At 44.7% G+C, this 20,547-nt stretch overlaps 4 protein-coding genes across 7 annotated transcripts; 2 read left to right on the forward strand and 2 right to left on the reverse strand.

Annotated features, from left to right (window-relative positions):
• Positions 1-5,487: 5,487 nt before the first annotated feature.
• LOC135625030 (large ribosomal subunit protein eL43) lies at positions 5,488-8,434 on the reverse strand. Its single transcript, XM_065129249.1, has 5 exons — positions 8,319-8,434; positions 7,644-7,683; positions 7,462-7,550; positions 5,851-5,933; positions 5,488-5,767 (listed from the first exon to the last, which is right to left on the reverse strand). Exons 1-5 carry the CDS (start codon positions 8,319-8,321, stop codon positions 5,704-5,706), a joined length of 279 nt encoding a protein of 92 aa, XP_064985321.1. The 5' UTR covers positions 8,322-8,434; the 3' UTR covers positions 5,488-5,703.
• A 1,849-nt stretch (positions 8,435-10,283) lies between these two features.
• LOC135637279 (probable purine permease 4) lies at positions 10,284-11,688 on the forward strand. Its single transcript, XM_065149906.1, has one exon. The coding sequence runs from the start codon at positions 10,423-10,425 to the stop codon at positions 11,410-11,412; it is 990 nt and encodes a 329-aa protein (XP_065005978.1). The 5' UTR covers positions 10,284-10,422; the 3' UTR covers positions 11,413-11,688.
• Positions 11,689-13,135: 1,447 nt separating this feature from the next.
• Positions 13,136-15,150, reverse strand: LOC103978472 (serine/threonine-protein kinase AGC1-5-like). Its single transcript, XM_009394266.3, has 3 exons — positions 15,140-15,150; positions 14,253-14,995; positions 13,136-14,168 (listed from the first exon to the last, which is right to left on the reverse strand). The coding sequence occupies exons 1-3, from the start codon at positions 15,143-15,145 to the stop codon at positions 13,346-13,348; spliced, it is 1,572 nt and encodes a 523-aa protein (XP_009392541.3). The 5' UTR covers positions 15,146-15,150; the 3' UTR covers positions 13,136-13,345.
• Positions 15,151-16,418: 1,268 nt separating this feature from the next.
• On the forward strand, positions 16,419-20,418 carry LOC135583912 (uncharacterized). 4 transcript variants are annotated; one of them, XM_065129262.1, is made up of 5 exons: positions 16,419-16,671; positions 17,968-18,492; positions 19,231-19,552; positions 19,641-19,718; positions 20,147-20,418. In XM_065129262.1, the coding sequence occupies exons 1-5, from the start codon at positions 16,664-16,666 to the stop codon at positions 20,357-20,359; spliced, it is 1,146 nt and encodes a 381-aa protein (XP_064985334.1). In that variant the 5' UTR covers positions 16,419-16,663; the 3' UTR covers positions 20,360-20,418. The 4 variants fall into 4 exon arrangements, with proteins under 4 accessions (XP_064985334.1, XP_064985352.1, XP_064985348.1 ...); XM_065129280.1 differs by having other exon boundaries at positions 20,163-20,418; XM_065129276.1 differs by lacking the exon at positions 20,147-20,418 and adding an exon at positions 19,903-20,139.
• Positions 20,419-20,547: the final 129 nt, after the last annotated feature.

The following is a 20,547-nucleotide window of genomic DNA, read 5'->3' on the forward strand; positions in this document are numbered from 1 at the left end:
CTTAAATTTTTGTTTCTTTAATTTTTTAAATTTCTTAGTGAGTAGTTCTTGTTCACCATCACTTGAGCTTATGCTCGAGTGGTCTTCATGTGTTCTATGTCCCAAATCCTTCCTGTCCTTTGGAAGGTTATTCTCAAGTTCTCTTTTTGTCACATTGTTCATTTCATAGGTCATTAAAGACCCAATTAGTTCTTGGAGAGGAAATGTCTTAAGGTCCTTGGCCTCTTAAATGGCCGTAACTTTTGGATCCCAACTTTTTGGAAGGGATCTTAAGATTTTAGTTACTAGTTCAAAGTTAGAAAAAACTTTTACCAAGAGTTTTGAGTCCATTGATGACATCCATGAAACGGGTGTACATGTCTCCAATCGATTCACTTGGTTTCATTCGGAAAAGATTGTAAGAGTGCATAAGAATGTTAATTTTGGACTCTTTCACTCGGCTAGTGCCTTGAGTGACCTCAAGAGTTCTTTAAATATCAAAAGCCGAATCACAAATCGAAACACGATTAAATTCATTTTTGTTAAGTGCACGATATATGGCATTCATAGCCTTTGCGTTTAAAGCAAAAACTTTCTTCTCCGATTCATCCCATTCGCTCATCGGAAGAGAAGATTTTTGAAATCCATTTTTGATAATATTCCAAAGCTTGAGATTCAACGATAGTAAGAAAACTCTCATTCGAGTTTTCCAATAAGTGTAGTCTGTCCCATTGAAAAAGAGAGGACGAATAAGAGAGTGACCCTCTTGAAAGCTGTAAAGAGTCATTTCTATTTGGGTGTTAAACCAAAGTAGAAAACCGTAGCTCTGATACCAATTGTTAGGATCGGAGCGGTACTAAGAGGGGGGGGTGAATTAGTGCAGCGGATTAAAACTCATAAGTTTGAAAATGAATTCGTAAATATGAGGAGATTTCGTTTTAATAGTAACTTGAGTAGATAAAAATCGAAAACTAGCAGTAGTGTAAATAACAATTTCAAGAAAGTAAGAACTCACACATTCAAGAAATACACTAATTTAAAGTGGTTCGGTCAAAATAACTTACATCCACTTGTGAAGCCTTCTTCGATGAGGCTCCCAGCTTCCACTAGCAAATTACTTTGAAGGGGAAGGACAAATACCCCTCTTACAACCTTTTACAAGTGGTTCACACTTTTATAAATTTTCAATGAGAAAGAAGGAGGCGAACACTCAAGCAATTGAAAATAAGACTTGCTAAAGACTTTGCTAAGGCTTTATCTCAATTTCTTACTCATCAAAAGGTTGTTTTCTCTGTTGAGAATTGAGGGGTATTTATAGGCCCCAAGAGGATTCAAATTTGGGCTCCAAATTTTGAATTCTCTTGGGTTTCCGAGGCTGGCGGTGGCACCGCTTGTCAATGTCATATTGACCATTTACTGGCAGTGCCACCGCTCAGTCCAGCAATGCCACCGCTCAACTCTCGGGTTCTGGGCGGTGCCACCGCCTATTCTGGCGGTGCCACCGCCTACACTATTTCAGCTCACTGGTTGAGCTCCAAACTTGGCCCAAACAAGTCCAAATTCGGGCCCAATTGGTCGCTAATCGGATTATAGGATTAACCCTTAATCTTAACCCTAATTTTATGCAAACTACGAGCTTAAAAGATAGTCCTATGCAAGTTTTTAACCGACAACGTTGAGTTTCCTTCCGGCGAGTTTTTCGACGAACTTCCGGCGGACTTCCAATACACCCTCGGATTTCTTTCGGCGGACTCCCAGTAGGCTCCCGATCTTGTGGCGAGTTCAGCGAGTAGCTGAACCTTCTCGGTGATCTCCACGAACCTCCGACGATCTCTTCGGCGGACTTCCGAAAACTCCGACAAGTCTCTGATTTCCTCTCGGTTGGTTCCGGCAGCATCTCCGATGAATCTTCAGACTTTCGAACACCCATCAAACTTGACTCCGATAGACTTGCTTTATGTCTTCAAGCTATCATAGTTAATCCTGCACATATAAAATAAAACTTCGATCAAGATAATTAATCCTAAGCAATTAATCAAGTTGTCCAGCATGTCATTGGTCCTTTGACGCTTCGTCCGATTCTTCGATGCATCATCCTTTCTTGTAGCCTATTGCCCAATCGGTCTGTTGACTCCGCAACTCCAATATCCTTGGCGCAATACCCGCTCTTCTTGGCTCGATGCCCGAATTCATAACCAGAAGTCTTCTGTCGATACGTCGACCGATCTACCGGCCCGATATCCAATCTTCTAACATATTCCTCCGGCACAACATGATTTTTCTGCTTTAATTGTCTCATCCTGATCGAAGCATCCTGCGTCACTCAAAACACAGATTAAATCATAAATACATATCAAGTAATTTCATCATCAAAATACGAGATTCAACACTCTCATCGAGATTAAGGGCTCTAGAATCTTAAAGTTACGAGGGTGCTCAGGATGCCAAAGAGTTAGAAGACTTCCTCTTCGATATGGAGTAGTACTTCAGAGTAAGCCGACTTGAATATAAAGATTCCAAGGTATTGTTAGTGATGATTTATCTCATCAGTGATGCAAAATTGTGGTGGCACACACAATGGAAAGAAATGCAACAAGATCATTATAACATTGACACTTAGGAAGCCTTGAAGAAGGAATTGCGAACTTAGTTCACGCTAAATACATAGAGTTCATTGCATGGCACAAATTGCAACAACTTTGCCAAACCTCTACTATCAAAGACTATGTAAAGTAATTTTCATTGATATTAGACATTCTGTTCAAGGAAGATAAACTTTTCTACTTCCTCAATGGTCTAAAATCGTTTGCTAAACAAGAGTTACATCGTTAGAATATCTATGCGCTAGCAAGTGCAATCAACGATACAAAACGGCTTATAGATTTCTCTATAATGAAAAAAAAAAGAAAAAAAAGTACTCATCAAAAAGGGATCTATGAGAGCTTCTACGTGGAATGACTCGAAGAAAAAAAGTGCTTTGCTAGGACTTAGATATAGAGGCAATATCCCAAAGTCCAAGATATCATTTGTGTGGTTGAAAGCATCCGATGTTGGAATGCTCGCAGTGAAAGGAGATACTCAATGCCCTTACACCTTCTTTCTAACCAGAGAATGGTAGAGCGAAAGCAAAATCATTCGGCTCGAGTATATCGAGCTCAAGTAGTGACAAATCATCATCAAGACCTTGCATGGGAGCTACATGTTTGTTAAACACATTATGATGTGAAGTATGAGAGAAACCAAAACAAAGGCCAAAGAAGAAGAGTGACTCTCTAAGCTCAAGTTTGTCAGAGTCTAGTAGTGACAAAAGATCACCACAACAATCTTACACAAGGGCGATGCAACTATTGAATGCACTGCAATGTCACATGAGGGAGTAGTCTAAGGCAATGTCGAAAGAGACAAAGGCATATGATAACCTACTGATGTTCATGAACATCAAGCTGAAAGGGAAGGCGATTCACGTATTAGTGGACACACAAGCCACACACAATTTTGTAACAAATCGAGAGACAAAATGACTCGTATTAAAGATGGCAAAAAAGTTAGAGCCGAATGAAGACAATCAATTCGGAGGCTAAACCTATCTCTATATTGGCAAAGGGAGTCAATAATAAGATAGAAGATTAGAGTAGAAGTACCAACTTGGCACTTCCCTTAGACAATTTTCAAGTTGTTCTTAGGGTAGAGTTTCTATAAGAGGCAAAAGCAAATACCTATGCCATTCTTGAATTCTCTATTTCTGATCGATAGTGACTTTCCATGCATGATGCTACTTTTGAAGGAAGCTTTGAAAGACATAATTTTGGCTATGCAAGTGATGAAAGAATTAAGGTAGGAAGACTTAACTCATCCCACAATAATATGGCTGGAGTCAAAAGGCCTCAATGTAGGGCAAGGGTCAATCACGATAGATGCACTTGAAGAATATGCCGATGTGCCAGGATTTCAATTGCCAAAGCTCTCTCCACATAGGCACAAGGTGGAATGGCAATCGGAACTTAACGAAGGAGTCGAAAATCCAATCAACCATCCACATTAGGCATCATTTTCGGAGTGAGAGAAACTCTGAGACCCCTCAAATAAGCTGTTGGGCAACAAATAATTTTAAAGTTTATGTTCGCTCGTGGATAACCCAATGCTCTCGAGGGGTGAGACTGAGCGAGCAATTGTTAATACCAAGCGAACGACCAAAGAATTAGAGTTTGTGGTGGCCATACAAGGAGAGGATGGTGGTGACCACATCAAAAAGTTATAGTCTGATTGGCAAAAGATTAAAATAAAAATATTTTCTAAGTCATAAGGTATACAGAAGCAACTAATCAGTAGAGATAAGATTGCAACAACCTCGAGTCTAGGAGGAAATCGACTACCCAAGTACTTGGGCAAGAAAACATCACGAGATGAGGCATGGTACCATAGTGGCGGATCTTTTGAGCAGTGACCAAACTTGTGCACAGAAAGCATCGGAGAGCACATTTTCAATTGCAAATGGGGGTGTGGAGGATCCCATAAGCATGACCAAAGTTATTACATAAGCACTCTATAAGGGCGAAACCTGAGTTAGATTCGAGCAACACTTCTAGCACTCCAAAAGTGTGATGGCGAAAAACAAGTAAAATCAAATAATCAGCTCGGAGCAAGGAGTACAATGTAAGAAAATTGGATGAATCCATTCCGAGGAACTCAATTCTCCTCACCTATGCAATAGAGATCTATACCAATCGAAAGTCCCATCAAATGAAAGATGCGAGAGATCAACTTTGCTGCAGGGGAAAGCCAAGGACTCTTCAAGTTCTATGAACGGTGAAGGTCCAACCAACATGTAATAGTCAAGCTTTTACATGTTGACACCGACAAAGGGCTTGAATGCAGAATATGAAAGCTCTTCTCTTGCTAACTAACAAATCTGAATGACTCAAGTGTTCTAACTCAGCCAACTTCCCCAGCTGAACCAACTTAGCGATGACGAGTTGCAACCAAGTGGACGGATCAAATCAAAATCGACGACTCAACAAAAGCAGAGATAAGTTACGACAAAGGATGCAACACTCTTTGAAACCCTATTTTGTGTGCAATCCGTTTTCAAAACCCTTTCAAAAAACAAATTGTTTTGGATCCCAATTATCTTACCCTTTTTGTGTGCAATGATATATTAAATTACCCACACTTTTTATTTGTTGTATAAATCCTTTGTGGACTATATTGCAAGTGCATGTCGTTCGAGTGTGTAAAATCTAAACTAACCCTTGCAAATGCATATCTCGTTTGAGTGTCGCACATCATCCGTAAAAATTACTCGAGTATTGCTAGGCAATGCTAGCTAAAACCATTATAGAGTGACAATACTATCGTCAACTCGAGGACGAGCCTGATGGTGATGACGAAGCCCGACGAGGGTTGCCAAGGTGATCGTCCTCCCCTTCGAACACTGCTACAACTGGAGGGGCAGACAGAACAGGAGCTGATGAAGAAAATGTTTCAGACACAAACTAAACAAAACAATAATATCAGAAACAGTCAAATGATTCCAGATTATTCTCTTCTAATCATCCAAGAAAAAGGCAATTGTAGTTGCAGATGCAAATTATGTCAATTGCATAGCCAAGGAAGCTCCTGGCAGTAACAACAATCTTAAAGCTACTACATTTAGCCTACATCACATAATCAAAGTTTTCGGATATAATATTCGATAAGGCCCGTCCTGGAACTTAAGCTGCATCATCAGCTCTCAGTTTGTTCTCTCAATCGACGAATAGTGCTCCTCACAGTTACAGCACTAGCAGTGCTGCAAGCAATGCAGTATCGAAAATGTAAGAAAGAGACTAATCTATCGAATTAGGTGACACACTAGAGCAGCAGTAGACTCACTTCAATGTATAAGCACCGCCTGCCTTGACCTTGCCGCAATCCTTACAGCCCCAAATCCCAACTGCTTTTCTCTTCACAGCATACTGCAACAGTACCAAGCCCAAAATATTATAAGTTTTACTAATAAAAATAGCACAATAGATCATATTTAAAAAAAAAGTGTCAACACAATGGCTAAATATATAATGATAACAACAATAAAAGGTGTAGTAACCCAACTAGTTAGGGTCAACTACATGATCAATATAGGTGAGCAATATTGTAACATCACTATTTAATGTCACATGGAAAGTGGACTAAAACTTAGAATGACTTATAAAGGGATCTGATGGGTGATAGATGTACTACCATCAAGCATTTTGGACCAGTGGTCCAAGCTCAACAAAATCAAGATCGAGTATCACATCATGTTAGGTTATCACAATTGGTATCCGAGTCAACATTAGAACATGATAAAAGAACCAAGAAGGAAAAGATTAGGAATAAAGGGCATGTCACGACGTGAAGCCATCACTGAGCTATGCCTCACATGTCACAGAATACCAGAGTCTGATTCTGGACTATTTTGGGGCTTGACAAGGACGTCAATTCCTTAAGCGAGAGAGATTGCAACACTCCGGCTTAGTCCCACATTGAAAGCAAACTAAGGCTTAGAATGGCTTCTAAGGATCATGAGATATACAAAGTTAACAACGACATTCACTTCGGCTTATGCATTTAAGTTTTGAGCTAGTGGCCCAAGCGCTATTAATATCAGCTTACACATTTGAGCTAGTGGTTTAGGCTCAATGAAGTTAACAAATCCATTATGGTCGTGACACAAATAAATGATTTAATAACTTTAACCAAAAAGCCAAGAGTTATAAGATTTTGAGAAATTATCAATCAGGTAATTCAACATTGTTCACAGGAGCACAATTAGTCATTTAATTATAATGAGAAATGTGGCACGATTCATTATCAATATATTGGCAAATGAGACATATCTGTCACCTATTTACTTTCAAAAATCACAACCATAATAGTAAGGGGGACAAGCATAATATCCATAACCTTCTTCGGACAGTAAAAATGAAATCACAAAAACATGATAGTGTTGAAATTACTCCTAAAAGGCAAAAAGAAAAGAAAAAATAGACTAGTCAAGAAACAAAAACTGAAATATATATCAAAATAAAAAAAAAGACTAAAACCAAAATGTTTAACCTATCGGCACATTAACATTTCAAACTTTAGAGAAGGTAACACACACACACACACGCACACACAAATATATATCAAATTAGAAAAAGGTTGAGTTACACCAAAATGTTTAGTCCATTGGCTTGTTCGCATTTCAAACTCTAGAGAAGTTGACATACATCCATATATGTCATTAGAAAGAGAGCAACTAAAAGTTTGATTGAACTCAACACCCACCATATAAGATTGTCAGTCTAAATATGCAAATACAATCGCTCTAGTTATTATGCCATTTCAGCTAATCAAGTCAGATGCAAATACCAGCAGAGAGGTTAATTGCCAAGCTAACACCCTGAGCACTAAGGAATGAGATTTTTGCAAGGTTACTTAGCAAGCAAGCAACAACACTCGATGCAAAAGAAATCATACCTTTCCGCAGAACTCACAGAAGTACTTTGCATGCTGAGAAACCTCCATTTTCTTGATTTGCTTCCTCAAACTTGCACCATACCTGGTACCTGAAAAGCACAGAAAAAAAGAAACAGAAGCAAATTAAAACTTATAATGGTTCTTGCATCAGCATAACCAACGTTTGGAGATATAGGATATACCGTATTTGCCAACAATTCCGGCCTTCTTGGTGCGCTTCGTCTGCAATCAAATGAAAAGAAGTAGCCTTAGATATCAGAAGAATTCAATCAAGTGAAGATACATGGCCGACGGTAGCAAATCACAACTCAGCCGATGTTCATTCGGGAGCACCACCATAGAAGTAGTAGTGAGATTGATGTCCACTGACTCAACTTAGTAAATCTAGTGCATAAACAGGACAATAGAAGACTTCTTATTACATAGAGATATATGCTATCCCTTGCACTGATCTAGGAGTGACGCCAAAATCTATGCCCACAAGTTCTCAAACACAATCACTCTGTACTAAAATAAAAACACCTTTTTCAGTACGTTTGCAATGGATCAAAAACTATTTCAAAACATAAATTTTCAGAGATTATAATCGGTCACAAAATGAGTTCTTTTGCGCGAGTATCAACGATCTGAAAACAAAGATCATCTCCAACCATTTCGTTGACCAGCAATATCTCAATGTCCATCGAATCATCCATCACAGTTCAACACTCAAAGATATATCAAATGAATACGAAAGGAACTCCAAACAAAAGATGATAGATTTCCAGCCATTCCCCGCTTCTCTGTCTCTACCATCATCCAATTTGAAGAGGGGTCGAGAAGGAATACCAAAAAACCGAAGCGAACAAAACGCATACCATTGCTCGGAAGACCTAAACGCCGAGCGAGTACTCCGAAGAACAGACGGAAGAGTCGGCCGCGACTTCCCCCGACTTTTGCCCTTTATAGCCAAAACCCTAATCTAGAACAGAAGGCGGATCGAGCAATCGCGGCCGTTCGATGTCCCAAGTTCCCGAGCTGGCCAGGGAGCGTCGAAATCACGATCTCGACCGTCCAGTGCTTGGAGATTCGTGCGCACTCTGAAAACCCGTGAGTTCGAGCCCTCCCGTCGGAAGGAGCAAACAGCGTTCCACCCTGCAAAACCAGTGCTCTGCCATGGAGCATCATTATCATCTCTTGGGCTTTGGCTTTTGGGCGTGGGGAAGGCCTACCCTTCCCTGCCGTGGCGCCATCTTCTGCTTCCAAGGTCGACGAATGAACCCTCTCCGTTTGTCACGCCCGCCGCCCCCCCTCCCTCTCACCAGCTGTGTTGCACGTAACCCTCTCCATTCCTGCTACTCCTCGTCTACTCTTTCTCGTTTCGTCTTTTGAAGACCCTCTCGGTTTCTCTCCGGTGAATTTATATGAAATTTATATTAAAGATAATTTTTTCTTTAAGATAACTTTCTGAAATCTTATAAAAGAATCAAATCTTATTATTAGATTTTTTTTTATTATCTTCGTGGGACACTCGTATACGAATTCCAACATAATTCCTAAATAATGCGAGAGGCAGAGCGCACTAGCGGCACCGCCGAACACATGGCCAAACACCAGGACGCCGCCCAGCACGTTGGCGGAGAGCAGCTTCGTCATGCAGATGCCGCTGTCGACGGGCCGACATTAGGAACGCCATCCACGCGGTGCGCACGAAGCGGAACCACCACCCCGTCACCGTGGCCACTGCTGCCTCCTACTATATGCCACCCGCCCGCTGCTCGCCGCCGTTGCCCGCTGGTGTCATCGGGAAACATAAATTTGCCGATGTCCGCGCGTGCATGCGCCCGACCAAGTGCATGCACTGCGCCGAGCACGCTTTTGAATCCGATGCTTGTCGTGCACCTTTGAAGTGCACGCACTCGCTCGTATTAATGCACCGCGCAAGTGCCACATGGCACCACAGCGTTACGCCGCAGAGATTTAAAAGGGCCCCATCCCCTACCAACGGAAGCAAGGAATAAAATAAATAAAAAGATTTTTGTTGTTGTTGATGTCGAAATATCTTTTACTGAAGGAATACGTTTAGGATAATATTGAAGTGCCTTTGGATTTTTGTTCTAAACTATCAATCTAATTTTTTCATTTATATTACTTATATTTTGATTTAATTATCAAAAGATATATTATTTCTCCTCCAATTAAAATGAAATAGAATCATAGAATGAGATGATATATATATATATATATATATATATATATATATATATTGGAGAAGGAGGTGGAGGGAGCCTGCAAATTGTTGGAGTTGCCATGGGCAAAGTAGAGACGGGAGAGCGAGGAGGATGGAGATCTCAAGAAGAGGATGATGCAGTCGGTGCCCAAGAGGAGGTTGTTTGACCTCGACCGCCAATTCACCGCCTCTGGGGCTGCCTTCGCCCCCATCACCTCCTGCTCCACCTACATAGATTTGTGTTTCTGCTGATCCAAGAATCTTTCTTTCGACTCTCTCTGTAGGAACCTGCTTGGCGACCATCCACTTTGTGGCAATACAAAGAAAACCTGAAGGGGAACGATTTCGATATGTATTTAGGAAAAGAATAGATAGACATGTGTTGGGATCAAAATCTTGTAAATCATGACAGTAGTACATAAAAAAGCATCGAAATCATTCTCTTTCAGGTTTCTCTGTATTGTAGTAAAGTGATCGTAGCCAAGCTGATTCTTATACACAGAGTTAAAGCATTATTATAATGATTCTTGCATTAGCAGAAGCATCATATATAACTTGTGCCCCTCCCTCCCCCTCCTGTTTCATCTGCGTTCTCCCACAGCCCCATGGAAATCCTCTCCCCTAAACGAAGCAGTCGCTCCCAACTCGACCACGAAAGTGGAGGAGGTGATGCGGCCGACTCTGCTGTGGCCGTCTCCGAGACGGTGAACCAGCGGTCGAGGTCGAACACCCTTCTCTTGGCCGCCAACTACATGATCCTCTTCCTGGGCTCTCTGTCCTCATCCCTGCTCTCCCGCTTCTACTTCGTCCATGGCGGCTCCAACCGTTGGGTGGAGACCCTGGTTCAGTCGGCCGGCTTCCCGCTCCTCCTCCTCCCCATATACCTCACTCCGTCTCCCTCCTCTCGTCCCTTCTCTGGCTTCAGTCGTCGTCTTGTTTATGTGTCCCTCCTGCTCGGCCTCCTGCTGGGCGTCAACAATCTGCTCTTCTCCTGCGGCGTGTCCTACCTCTCCGTCTCCACTTCCTCGCTCCTCCTATCGTCGCAGCTCGGTTTCACGCTCCTCCTCTCGGCGCTCCTCGTCCGCCACCCGTTGACCTTCTCCAGTCTCAACTGCGTTGTGCTTTTGACCCTCAGCTCCGTTCTTCTCGCTCTCAACTCGTCCGGTGACCGCCCCCCCGGCGTCGACCGGGGCCACTTCTTCCTCGGCTTCGCCGCCACCCTCGGCGCCGCGGGCCTCTTCGCGGTGTACCTCCCGGTCACGCAGCTGGTCTACCGCGGGGTGAGCGGGTACCGGATGGTGGTGGAGGTGCAGCTGCTGATGGAGGCGGCCGCGACGGCGCTAGCTGCGACGGGGATGGCGGCGAGCGGCGGGTGGCGAAAAGAGGGCGCGTGGGACCTCGGCGGCGCCCGGTACTGGACGGTGGTGGCGGCCACGGTGGTGGGCTGGCAGTTCTGCTTCATGGGCACCGCGGGGATGGTGTTCCTGACGTCCTCCGTGAACAGCGTCATCTGCATGACGGCGCTGCTCTCCGTCAACGTGCTGGGCGGCGTCCTGGTGTTCGGCGACGAGTTCGGCGGCGGCAAGGCGGTGGCCCTGGTGCTCTGCCTCTGGGCCTTCAGTTCCTACCTGTACGGAGAGTACAAGAAGAAGAAGGACGAGGCTGTGATGGCAATGGAGGAGGGGAAGGAGACGGAGAGGAGAGAGAGTAGCGAGGTGACTGGAGGTGATAACAGTGCTTGAACAGCTTCTGATCTCTCGTCCTTCCTTATCATAGTCTTCTTCTCTATGTTTTCAGCGTAACGAGGAGTTGTTCTAAGGGAGGAGGTGTTAGGTCGAGAGGGAAAGAGAAGAGATCCACCTCAACCTTGTCAATCTAAGGAAAGATACTGCTGATCTTGTGTTCTTTTCTTACCTTTTTGTTAGAGTCATAGGTTATGGTAGATCATCTTGGATCCGCCGATCTAAATAGCATGTTAACAGTTCAATGCAAGTAAATACAATAAGAGATTAGCGTTACCGAAGCGGACCATTGCCAGGGGACCAGAATAAGGATATCTTGCTTTAGGAAGGATGATGAGAAGTACAAAAAGGCGAGCGAAGGTGACACCAAAGCCATACATAGTGGGATGTGAATCCTTTGCTCTCATGTGTTGGTGTTCTATTCTGGGTTTCCTGTGGGCTCTTTATTCCCTCGCCTTTTGGCAGCTACACACCCATCTCCTTGCCTTTTTTTGGATGCTCATGTCTCTCTCTCTCTCTCTCTCTCTCTGTCACACACACACACACACACAGGGCTTCATCTTCTCCGAAGGACTGACTTCAAAGGAAGTTTCAGAGAGCACCAATGTCCCTAGAGGAGGACGATGGCTTTGGAAACATTAACAATAAAGGATCCATAAAACAATGGTATACACAGAAAATGAAATTTCAAAATTTTATATATGGATTAATGGTTCTGCAGAGTTTTTATTTTTATTTTTAAATAAAAAATTACGAATTATTATTTTCTAAATAGAAATTAACTAAAATCATATTATCTACGTAAAAAATCAAAATCTTAATCCACCTCTATACATAATAATAAAATTAAGAAACGAAATGATTTCACTTTTTTTTACCTCTATTATAAATAAATATTCATGATAAGTATTTATGTCTTTGATTTTTATTTATGAAATAATCATGAAGTTACCTTTCAGTTTGCATTGAGATCGTCTTAGTCCTTATAACCACATCATAATTCCGTTAAGTCCATTTCCATTGAGCACGATCAAATTAGGTTAACGATATTAAGTTGTAACTGTGTGTTAGTGAACAAATATGCCGTGGATACATACAACCATCTCAATCATTATACACAATACATTTTTCCTATCTTATCTTACTTATTGCGAAACATTGGCCGGTGCGGCATCGACTTAGCTGAGTAAGAATCATACTTAGAAAATTTAGTGTTCATATTTAATATAGCGAGTTCATAATAAAACATATATTTGTAATTGCTGTGGATGACAAAAAATATCATACGATTTATTTAACAAGCAAGCAAGCAAACAATTCATTTAAATATCGTATTGATATGGACATGTTCAGTAGTTATATCATAATCTTCGGACTGATGATATCAAGAACTCAAAAATATGAGGTCTGTGATCAACTCCGCATGTTTCAGCTCGTTATCGTACCTTTTCGGTCCAAGCCATTCCTCTCGTCTTTCGATTTGATTTAAAACCGGACCGACACCACCGCAACCACCACCACAACAACGACGACGACATCAACTACTTAGTTGGATCCCATGAACTCATACACCGCACAATACTGTTTCCCTCCCACGTCTCAGCCATTCCTCTCGTCTTCTCCTCTTCCAAGAAACCTCCTCTGCTCAACAACGTCAACCATCCTTTCATGTATGTTCTATTATGAACTCGCCGAAGCACAGTTATAGCAGACTACTGCATATTACGACTTCAATCTGGAGTACATGAAATATGAACGCTACGATCATTACAACACTCACAAAACAAAACAAAAAAAAAGCTGTCTCGACAGATTTAACAATCTTAATTCTAACTCTCTTCTTTGGAAACACACACTAATTCAAGACCATTGGCAATGAAGAGTCATAGAAGAAACACAATTGCGTATGCTAATAAAAGTGGACTAGGAACCCTCAAAAGTCCTGAAAAGAATCATCATCGCTTGCACCACCTTTCTTCCCCTTGTCCACCGCTTCCTCGTGAGCAAGCCGCCTCACATCTATTGGTTCAGGTATGTAAGGTGGTGTGGCACTCCTCACTAGCGCCCAGTTTACCCCATCGAAGAAGGGGTGCTGTTTGATCTCGGTAGCACCCCTTCTGTACCCGATCCTCTTCTCTGGTTCCTTCTCGAGCAGGCCGCGGATGAGGTCTCGTGCGCTCGCGCTCACTGCCGGTGCCTCCGGGAACATCAATGGCTGGCCTACTATGTTGAAGAGCGTGGCTCGGTTTCCTGACCCCTTGAATGGGGTCGTGCCGTACACGAGCTCGTAGAGGAAGATGCCCAAGGTCCACCAGTCCACTGCGCTCCCGTGGCCGTCTCCTCGGATGATCTCAGGTGCCAGATACTCGTGCGTGCCGACGAACGACGTCGAGCGTGCATCCGTCGGCTCCGCCATCAGTTCCAGGAAAGCACGGCTCCCCGTGCCCAAGTCCAGTTTGGATTTGTGGGTCTTCTTGGGGAGGATGCGCGGCAAGAACGCGGTCGGCTGCATGCAGCCCTGCAGCATGGTCTCGCTCGCGAGCGTTCCCAGGGTGCGAACGCTGCTGCTGCCTCCATGGACGGATGAGGCCTCGACGAGCGTGGGGTTGAAGGAGCACTGCAGCGACAAGTCGAAGTCGGAGAGCATTATGTGGCCGTCGTCCCTGACGAGAACGTTCTCCGGTTTCAAGTCCCTGTACACTACTCCAAGCATGTGCAGGTATTCGATCGCGAGCAGCACTTGAGAAGCGTAAAAGCTGTTCGACACAGTAAGAGAAGACGCATAAGCCATTTTTGGAGGAGTCATATCAAAACATTGTGATGCAGAGAAAGCTGCAAACCGTGCGTTCTTCTCCGTGAAATGCTTATCAGGCTGCTTCTGACGAAGGGAATGCAGATTGCCACCGCTGCAGAACTCCATGACCAAGCAGGACAACCTTTCGGTCTCGAAATGGGAATACAGGGAAGGGAGGAAGGGGTGGTCGAGTAGGCCGAGGATTTCTCTCTCTGTTTGCGCCCGGAGTAGCTTGTTTCTACTCGCGAGGGAGGTTTTGTCCATCATTTTCATTGCGAACATGGTGTTGGTTCCCTTGAGCTCGGCAAGATAAACACAGCCAATGTCTCCATAGCCGATGCGCTTAAGGAGCTTGAAGTGGCTCAAGCTGATGGGATAACCTTTGGAGTTAACTAGCCGAATGGCCTCCCAGCGGAAATCAACCCCGGTGTGCCGCCTGACCGATGCAGCAGCGCCAGAACTCTCTGAAGCTTCGGCTGCGGTGCCACTGCGCCCGCCATGATTGTTGCTACAGGTGACGGAGTCACTGGGCTTTGTCTCCCTTGACCCCATGCATGATGGCGTGGTCACTGTTGGGGACGAGGCAGATGTTGCCTCCGAAATCCTTATCAGTTTTGGGCTAGAGAACCAGCTGGGGTGAACGCCGGAGCTTGGCCATGGATCGTCTGTTGGAGTGGAATCATCTTTGGAGATTAGTTGCGATTTCTTCTTGTGCTTTGGCAATTTTGATGATGCCTTCGTTGGAGCAGGATCAACATTCTTGCTCCTGGATGATGCCTCAGCACTCGCCTGGAATTTAGTCGAACACCTTGAGTTAGTAGAGATTAGGAAAGGCAGCCGGTCACGGAATGGACATCAAAACAAGCATTTACAAGACAAACAACTGCAACCACAGATCAAAGCTACTCCGAAGACAGGAAGGGAGCTTGCTACCTTCATGGGGGTCCGCCTTGAGCAGAGGACATTCCTTGGAAGAGAAGAAGGGATACATAAATAATGTGATGGTGGAGGGAGGGATGGTTGAGACGTGGGAGGGGAACAGTATCGCGTGGTGTATGAGTTCATGGGATCCGACTACGTTGTTGTTGTTGTTGTTGGGGTGTGGTAGGATGCTGCCCTCGGCGACATTCCGTGCATAACGCCGGCGGGATGTTGTGGTGCGGCTCCTCCGCCATGCCACGCCACGCTTGCTCCGGGATGTTGGGGTGTGGTTTGACCGAGGTTTGGATGGCTGTCGGGTCAAAATAAGCACAACGGACTCGTCTAATTTTGACTCGATCGAGTCCATATACGTCGGTCGGTGTCCAAAAATATTTACAATGAGATGAGCTAAATATTATTGGTTTTTGATACTAAATTCTGGTTTATCATTGATTAGGTCTCTAAATGATTTCTTTTCTTCGGAGAGGCCAAATGAATAGCTCTCAGTGCATTCATTGATGTTTGGAGAGGAAGGCAGGTGATTGGAGAGGTGGTAGGTGGGACCCGATAGCCTCCTGCCCTCTCATCACTGTCAAATGTTGCTTTCTAAAGATATAGTTAGGAATATCAGTAATATTATCTCATCACTGGTCTTACCTATATTGTTTATAGGTGATTGATTGCAATTTAGATCATAATAGCAGTGTTGACTAATACTGATCAATTTGGTTTTTTTTTTGGGATTATTTTTATTTAATTTTGGATTATTTTCAAACTCCGGAAAGATATTTATCTGAAATTTCTAAAAATAAATAGAAAAAAAAGGTTGGAGGCCTTAAAATGGAGTCTGACTTCACAAGAAAGCTAATGTGAGATTGACCGGGAACCGGCTACTGGCGGTGACATCTTTCCCTCATCAGCTCGTTCAAGTTTTATCAAGTCAATCGTAGCCGTATATCTATCATGCGGACTCTAACTTATGCGCCCATCGGATGTGGACAAGGCAAAGACGGCAAGGGACTGTGATCAAAGAGGTCGGACGGTGGATGTTTTAGTCGCATAGAGAAGACATCTACGGTTATGTTGTAACTTGTTATGAGGACACGAACAACCCGCGACACGAAGGCATGCTTGGATCTTTAGTCGCGCAAAAACACTCGTTCTTTTGGTTTATTTACGGATAGATCCTCGGTCGGGGAGGGCAAACTGGAAGTTAAGTGCAATAAATAGGGGTACTTTGGGAAGTATAGTTCGACAAAGCCGCTATTTTAACCCCATCTCTTCTTCATCGCCCTCGCCTTCGCCTTCGCCTTCTCTTGTCTTTTCTTCTCTTTCTTCCTCTTCGCGTCTCTCGTCTCATCCTCCACAGTGACGCTTTTGTTCTCTCGGAGATTTCTTCTGCTTCTTGAATCCTCGCGGTGAAAGAGAATAGGACTGTTGTTCCGGTGAAAGGACGCCATTGATTCATGTGCGAGTCCTGAGAGGGCTATGCGATCTGTACAAACAATCGCTTGTTGATCCGGCTCCCGGTTGGAGATGATGAGGTTTGCTGCAATCCCTCTTTCTCTCCGCTCCTTTCTCCTATTTCCTGCTCTCCGTTTACCTCTGTTTGTGTTGGTTGCGCGACGATCCTCTCATCTCGAACTGTTTCTTCCTTGCTGTCGTCGCTTGAGATCGAATTTTTTGTATAGTTGCTTCAAAGAGAGGTCGCTGAGGAGGGGAAGGCGAAGGCGGTGTAGGTGAAGAGCGCTTCTCCGGCTGGAGATTGTGCCTTTTCTGCCTGCGGGTTTCTGCCCGCCGATCGCCTCTTTCGGCTTCCTGAACGGGAAGACTCTGGGTTCAGTGCCTATCTTCTATCTCCCGGCTCTGTTGTTGGCTTCTGTAATGTATTTTGGGATCTGAAGATTTCAGATTTGATCGCCCAATGACTCTTCCGGCGTTTTTGTCTACCCTTTCTTTTTATTTGAAGTGCCTTAGAACAGAATCGTGCTTTTTTTCTCAACATTTTGCTTTCTTGAATACTATTGTTTGGTTTTACAATCGGTTTGGAGGAGAAGCGCCTTAAGATTTCATGGTCTTTTTTTTTTTATCCTTGTTTCTTCTGTGGAACCCTTGGGTTTGAATTGGTTCGATTCTTTCCCTGTAGTTTTCGATGTCCTGTCTTGATGTTCTTGTGGTGGAAATCGGGACGCAGATCGCCAATTCTGGTTCCTGCTTTTGATGTTCTTGTGGTAGGAACTGCGAGTCAGATCGCCAATTCGAGTTGACGCAAACCTCTGTTTTCGATTTGACCTCTGCTTTCTGGCTACAAGTCCTGTTTCACTGGAATTAGCCGAAGGTCTCGTCCCAGATCGTCTAAATCTACCGGATCTACGCCTTTGTCAAATTGCTTATGCCTATCCACGTGATGAGTTTGTCTTCCTAGTTTCATCTGGAGATTACTTGGGTTCGGAATCCCTTTTCTGTTGCCTCGGCTTTGGTATTGCAGGAGATCAAGAGCTTCTTTGTTTCTCCCTATCGTGTTTCCTCTTCTTCTCTGTTATGGACTCGGAATGGATTTGCTCTATACCACATGTCGATCCAGAAAACCGACCCAGCACAAATTTCCAAATTTTTGCTGCTATCCAAGCTAAAGTTTTGGTCTTAAGCTCTCTGTATTCATGGATCTGCAGTTTTTAGGCTGCTTCTTTCAGTAAACAACTATTTTCGATGTCTGATACCTCAGATTTCTGCCTATTAATCCTCATCTTTGAGTTTTGATATGGTCGCTTGATATGATCCATTGAGATTTGAAGGTACCAGGCAGCTATTGACCTTAACATGCCGTCTTTGTTCCACAGATACCAGAGAGTTAGCCCGGACATCCTCCCCCTCGGCAATGGAAGGAAGCCGATCCTGAGAACATGGAAAGAAGACGACGCCGACCACGGCAGCAGAAGCACTAGCCACTCCCCTCTCGAAGCCAAACCCATAAGAGCGAGATCGGTGTCCGGATCGGCCGGCCCATCCCCAACCCGAGACCACCAGTTCCCTCGCACCTCCTTCCCCTCAGATTCCCCTACCTCAGCGGCACACTCGGAGAGCCAACCGCCGCCCCCTTCCGCTTCCGCCAAGTCTTATAGCCGGCACCATGAGACCATCAACGGGGTCGGCGGCGACGTCATACTGCAGTGGGGACACAACAAGCGGTCCCGCGGGCCGAGGGCGGAGAGCCGGGCGTCGGGCGACGAGACCTCCTCCCACTCGAAGCAGATGCTCAAGGTTCCTCGCCGATCGGCGGCGGCGATGCCCCCTCCGCACTTTGCCGGCTCGTACGCCAGGGGAGCCCATCTGAGGTCGTCTGTTACCGTCCGTGATGCCAACAAGTATACGCTCTCTCTCTCTCTCTCTCTCTCTCATATGTTGGTAATCTTTTGGGTTGTTTTAGCAGCGTAGCTTTCTCTTTTCTCTTTTTGCCACTAGGATTTTATTTTAAGAAATTTATCCGCTTTCCCCTATTCAAAACCCAAGAAGAGATGTGTTTCCTGTCAGATCGCAAGGCCAAAGATATGGTGCGAGTCCTTTGATATTTTTCTGGTTTGTTGACGTATCGTAGTTCTTGCGGCTCCCCTTGGTATGTGAGATTCTTGAGTGATGATATCTCCTTGCTTTACATTTTATCTTGCTAGCATCTGGAGTTGCTTTATAGATAGAGCACTAGTCATTGCCTTCCTGTCCTGTCGCCCCCGGCACAGGCTGCCAATCGATGATACCAAACCCGCCCACATGCCTCATGTCCATATGCTGCCACAAAACCATCCCTCTCATCGCTCTGTGTTATTTTTATCCGGTCAGTAAGGAACACCCATCCGCTCATCTGTCCATAACTTTTTTTGTGTGTTTATGCTCTATTTTGTTTTATTTTTAGGCGTATAAGTTGGTCTTTTCCATTAGTTTCTTTGTCATAAAGGCATCCTTTCGCTTTACGCCGCTATAAATACCACTTGGACATTTATTTTTTTTTTCATTTATAGCAGGGAACAGTTGGAGCCTCTCCACCTACCATTCATTTCTTGTTACCCTTCTTGAGTTCCTTTTTGCCCTTTTTCTCTGGTCATGATCAGGGGCGTCGAAGAGCGATCGGGCGGCACAGCTCGATCCGATAAGCGATCGCCTTCTTCCCCACCGAATAAGGTTCTGAGGTCCGCCGCCGACGGCTCCATGAATCCGCCGGAACCGAAGCGTCAGCCCTCGGATCAGGAAGCTGCTTCCCCGGTGGGGGCCGCCGCGATCGGGGAGAAGCTGAACCTTGACCAGTTCGAGTGGCCCAAGATCTTCATATCCCTCTCGCGCAAGGAGAAGGAGGACGACTTCCTAGCCATGAAGGGCACCAAGCTGCCCCAGCGCCCCAAGAAGCGGGCCAAGAACATCGAGAAGACTCTCCAGGTATTAAAACCCCATCTGTCGATCCGGTTCTTGCATCTTGTTTTGTAAAAACATCAATAATCATAAATTAACTTTTGGGTGGGTGCAGTATTGTTTTCCAGGAATGTGGCTGTCGGATTTGACGAGGGGACGGTATGAAGTGCGGGAGAAGAAATGCGCTAAGAAGGTATTCTTCCCCACGCATCCCGGATTCTCTCCCCCCTCCTCCTCCTCCTCTTGCCCTCCGTATTTCTGTCCATCACCAACAAATCGACCTAATCTTCTTCGACTTCTTGGTTTTTTCCTATTTTTTTATGTGTCTATTTTATTTATTTTGTTGACGCATCCCATCCATCATGGCATCCGAGAAGGTGGATCATAAAACATGCATGACGCCAACCAATTCCCAGTTTTTGGCCCTCGAGAGAAGGGAGTGGGTTGAAAATGGATCGGTCCCTTTTCCCTATCTTCACGTGGGTCCCTGACACCCGTCACAGTGCCCGCATTGATGGTCCCAAATTAATGCGGCCTCGCCTTTCTGTGATCCCACTTGTGGCGTTTGGCTTCCTCCTCTACTTTCCGTGACATAATTTAATTCTTGTGCCGATGATGCAGTTGTTGCTTTGTGCAGCGGCGGAGGGGATTGAAGGGGATGGAGAGCATGGAGAGCGACTCCGAGTGAATGCGGTCGAGGCATGCATGGATGCAGCTCCAGGTCGCGTTGATCTCTTCTTCCTCCTCACGCTCCGTCGTGTCGTTGGTGTCGGGAGTTCTTTGTTTCTCACGCTGGTTTTGGGGAGCGTTTGTAACCCTCCGTGCATCCTCTGAGCCCTTGTACAGATCCGCAGCTGGCATTAATGGAGAAAAAAAAAGTCAATTCGATCAAACCGATACTGATCGTTTTTGGATCTGTTATGTGGGTGACTTGCCTTGTTTTTTCATCCTTGGCAACGGTGGCGCATCAGAAGCCGCAATACATGGCGCGATCTGCCGTGGTGGACGGCGCAGGGTTCAGC

This window comes from Musa acuminata, chromosome BXJ1-3 (genome assembly GCF_036884655.1).
Source record: "Musa acuminata AAA Group cultivar baxijiao chromosome BXJ1-3, Cavendish_Baxijiao_AAA, whole genome shotgun sequence".
Lineage (NCBI taxonomy): Eukaryota > Viridiplantae > Streptophyta > Magnoliopsida > Zingiberales > Musaceae > Musa > Musa acuminata.